Source organism: Dipteris shenzhenensis, chromosome 28 (assembly GCF_047967505.1).
Source record: "Dipteris shenzhenensis isolate YYH24624 ecotype China chromosome 28, Dip_SZ_1.0, whole genome shotgun sequence".
Taxonomy (NCBI): domain Eukaryota; kingdom Viridiplantae; phylum Streptophyta; class Polypodiopsida; order Gleicheniales; family Dipteridaceae; genus Dipteris; species Dipteris shenzhenensis.
Genome location: NC_141623.1, coordinates 20,472,365 through 20,476,530, shown reverse-complemented (window position 1 = coordinate 20,476,530; position 4,166 = coordinate 20,472,365). Strand labels below are relative to the sequence as shown.

Below are 4,166 nucleotides of genomic sequence, written 5' to 3'. Positions count from 1 at the left end.
CTAGTTTACCTTCCCTGCAAAGAAATTTGCTGCTACCAGAACCCCTAAAACCATTGCAATTTTTAAGAAAGACATCCATACTCAAGCAAGATGACTGTTTAAACTCGAAACTGAGAGGGTTAGGAAAAGGCCATTATAAACCGGTTAGGAAAGGCCATTATAAACCGAGACTGTTTAAACTCGAAACCGAGAGGGTTAGGAAAAGGCCATTCTTGTTGAGTAAGAAAACTCCTTGGTCTTTGGGATGAAATTCTACACTAAACAAGGCCATAAATCCCAAATTCTCATGATTCAAATAAAAAATCTTTACAGTGACTGCACCTCTTGAAGACTTGCATACTTCCCAAATTTTCCCCGAGGTTTAAATACACAGGGTCAGTGCTGCTTGACATCCCTCCACAAAAAGTTTGGCCGCAGTGGCAGATGCCAACTGGGTGAAATCAAACTGCTTGGATCTCAATGTGGAACAGGGGACAAACCCATCTTAATGTACAATCGTGCCCCATAGTCACTCTCTATTTTCTGCATTCAACAGGAAAACTACTCTCCATAGTCATTTGTGCTATACATGAGAATGGCTCACTTCGAAGTCATCTCAAGCAAAAACACATACATCCTTCTTGCAGATGTCCAACTTGGGATGGCAAGTCTTGCACGCCTGGGGTGCCTTAGTACAGATGCCATTGTATCAAGTAGCATCGAGCATGGCATTCCACAATCTCAAATAGCCATTCTAAATTTATGGGACAGTCACACCACTTAGGCGAGGACGCCTTCTTGAATTTTGCAGCTGCACTCCTTCTGAGGCAACTTTCCTTTTAGAGCACGTTATTGCGGGCTGCTCTGCAGAATTGACTCTGGATTGGCGTACATGTCCTCTAAGCCTTTTCACATCTGCAAGCCGCAGCGGCTTCAGGAGAAATTCTTCTGCTCCATCTTCTAAACACCTGAAACATTCAACGTCTAATGCCATCAGAGAGAGTTAAAGAGGCGGCAAATTTACTGACTGACTGTCACTGACGAGGAAAACTAAAATACAAGCACGGGAACTTAGCCAGACAAGTTAAGAGTCTCCACCTCTTGATGCGGTTGGCCACGTTTTCTGAAGACACTATCACAACTGGTATCTCCTTCAAAGCAGAGATCCCCTGGAATTGGATAGACTTCCAATCAGCTGCATTTTAAGTAAATCATTGAAGGTTAACATGAACACCGACAGGAACTCACCTTGATCCTCGTTAGCAGGTCATAGCCGTTCATTCCAGGCATGCAGTAGTCGGTTATAATTAAATTTATCTGATAAGGCTGCAGAGAAAAATCAACTGTCAAGCTTCGATATCCGTGTTTTAAGAACTTAAAATCCCTCGTAAGTAAAGATGGTAATCAGACTTACGTTCACGCCAACCGATCCGAGAGTCTCCCCTACACCTAATATCTCCAGGGCTCTCTTTCCACTGTCAACGGCTGTCACTGCAATATCAAAAATGCATGAGCTACGCTCTCACAGTTCAAGAGCATGAAAGCCCATAAAATGTTGGCCGCTACATGAGCAAAATCCTCATGACATTCTCTTCTGCTGGCGCATACCACACGGTCCTTATGGACTTTAAAACGACGCAGGATGCTAACAGGACACGCTTACGAACTGAGTAACACGCTTCAACCTGGCATCGTTCGGCCTTAAAAATGAGTAAGGGACATACCTTTGTAAGCCGCTGTCTTCAACAACTTCTCAATCACCTTTCTATCGATCACATTGTCATCCACTGCGAGGACATGGACCTCTGGTGGCTTTGCCTCGGAAACGCTTAAGCTCTCAGAGAGGTCCGGCAACAGCTCCGTACCAGTCTCTGGCTTCGCAACGGCTGAGACGCCGTTCACCATCTCACCAAATGCAGCGGCAGTAGCCACTGCGTCTGAGAGAGGTTCACAAAACGAGTGCGCCAACACACGCCGCACAAACCCAATTCACCCTGCCTCTCCAAAGCTGCACAGAGAGCTCTAGCAGCTCCAGCAGGGTCTGAAAACCACAGGCTGCAGCAGGCTGGAAGGCGGAGGTCATGCCATTGAGGGCTGGGGAGGGAAAGGTGAGGCAAGCACCAAAGGTGTGGCAAGCTGGGCATGAGATGCTGGTAGGGTGTAAGTGAAGGGCAAACAAGGACGAGGGAGAGGTACGAAAAGGGAAAGAACCCACCGAGGGAAAAAGCAATGGGAGGGGAAGAAAAGGGGAGGGGAAGGGGCAGCGGGTAAGGAAGGAGATGATGTGATGATAAAGGGGGGGGGAATGAGGGGAAAGTGGAGATCCAGGGGCAAGGAAGGGGGGAGATGGCGAGCGTGGGAAGAAGAAAGGAGGTGGTTTTACCAAGGTTTTTCAGAGGTTCTGGCTATGGCGGCCAGCTCTGTAAATAGTTGAAAAGCTCACTTTGAGAGAGACAACCGAAAAACAGCAAAATATGCAAAAGTGCCTCAGAACCTGCCCAGCCGGTTCCCACCCCCCTCACCGGTTACGTGCCGGTCTCCCCCCGTGGGCCCCCCCGCCGCGGATCCCGGCTGGGCCCCGCGGATCGCAACGTGGAGACCATTAAAAATTTTCGTTTTTCCTTTTTCTTTTTGAAAAATAGAAGGGGCTTTTCTTTTTTGCCCTTGGATTTCCGCCGTCACTACTTATTATTTAAAACGGCCACCCGCCCTGTAAAATTAAATAAAAATTCCTCTTTTGGCTTAACGGATTCTTTAGAATGACCTGCCCATTTTATCATTTTTGCGATCGCCCTAAAACAATATCTTATCTTCGTGACGTAATCTCCATTTTTTCAAAAAGAATTTCCTTCTTTTTAAAAAAATACCTCAACCTTTCATTGGGATTTGATTAGAAAATTCTCTAAAAAGCATATAAACGTAGAGATTTGTGTATGTGTGTGTGTGTGTGTGTGTGTGTGAGGGAGAGAGAGAGAGAGAGAGAATGCATTCAATGCTATGAAAAATGTTCTCAAAGCAATACATATCTAATCCTTCGAAAGCATTCAAATATTGATATTTTTAAATAAAGCTTAATTATATTCTTGAAAAACAAATGCAACCTAGGATCCCAACCGGAGGCGGGATCTAGGGAAATCGAAAATTTTAATGCAAAGGGGGCATGTGGTCCCCCACCTTTTTTCCCCATTTTCCCCCCCACAAGACTCTTGAAGGCAATGGTTTTGTGGGATTCTAAAGCATTTAAGGGTTTTAAAAAATGACTTAAAATCCACAATTTCACCAACATTGTGATATTTAACATGGGGAATACGTTTCATGAGGGCTTAATTGCCTCCAAGAGAAGGCAAGCATACATCTCCTCAAAATGCAAAAGGGTTTACACTACCGCCCCTTTTACGAGGCTACAAGTGCAACCATATGGAACCATAGGCCCTTGCTAGAACTACTATAGTTTTGGTTCAAACTTTGGAGGCACTAACCTTTACACTCATCTTGACCTACCTACACGTGGAGACCTTCAAGCCTAGCTTAGCCCAACACTAGTTTTAGAATTTTAAATATATGTTGATGTTGATGCTTAAGTCCTTGCAAAGCAACACCCTCAAGGTCAATGGACACACAAGGAAACATTCATTATCCTCCCAAACACTATTGCTTACCTAACTTAGCCTAACCTTGAAAATTCTCACCCAGCAGTGCTATTGAATCGGACTTAGCATAACCTATAAATATGTATGGGAGAGCTACAGGCCCTTGCACTAGTGCTGTCCTTTTTAGCCTATTAAATACATGATAACTTCAAGCCCTTCCCAATATTGTGCTCATGGTGCACTCACACAAAAGGACACATTAATAAAACCCCACATTATTCATCACATGTTTAATAAACTTTGTATGTTGATACAATTTCATCTCTCTCTCTCTCTCTCTCGCATAATAAAAACCAAAGATTACCTGCCCTTTCATGCTAAACCAATACAATTTGACCATAATTAGATCATCATTTCCTTTCCTAATCTCCTCCACAAGAGAGCCTCATCATGAGTACCCATATATAAATGGTTCAAGCACCAATCTAGACCACAACGTCATCATGTCATCATTACATAAGATCTAAATGGTTCAAATGGATGTCCACATTGTTTTACCAAATATCCCATGCATTATTTTCTTTTCCCAAGAGCTTA

The 4,166-nt window shown here is 44.0% G+C and overlaps 1 protein-coding gene across 1 annotated transcript; it reads right to left on the bottom strand.

The window, feature by feature from the left end:
* Positions 1-211: 211 nt before the first annotated feature.
* On the bottom strand, positions 212-2,406 carry LOC147883294 (two-component response regulator ARR17-like). The gene is made up of 6 exons (XM_087399297.1): positions 1,994-2,406; positions 1,704-1,910; positions 1,394-1,470; positions 1,228-1,305; positions 1,078-1,148; positions 212-947 (listed from the first exon to the last, which is right to left on the bottom strand). Exons 1-6 carry the CDS (start codon positions 2,121-2,123, stop codon positions 740-742), a joined length of 771 nt encoding a protein of 256 aa, XP_087255423.1. The 5' UTR covers positions 2,124-2,406; the 3' UTR covers positions 212-739.
* Between the last annotated feature and the right edge of the window lie 1,760 nt (positions 2,407-4,166).

Excerpts from the sequence above, each read along its gene's own strand:
- LOC147883294 (XM_087399297.1), bottom strand. The coding sequence starts at position 2,123 with ATGCCCAGCTTGCCACACCTTTGGTGCTTGCCTCACCTTTCCCTCCCC. Across the intron at positions 1,911-1,993 it reads TGGAGCTGCTAGAGCTCTCT|TGGCTACTGCCGCTGCATTT; the intron begins GTGCAGCTTTGG and ends TCTCAGACGCAG. Across the intron at positions 1,306-1,393 it reads TCGGATCGGTTGGCGTGAAC|CCTTATCAGATAAATTTAAT; the intron begins GTAAGTCTGATT and ends TTTTCTCTGCAG.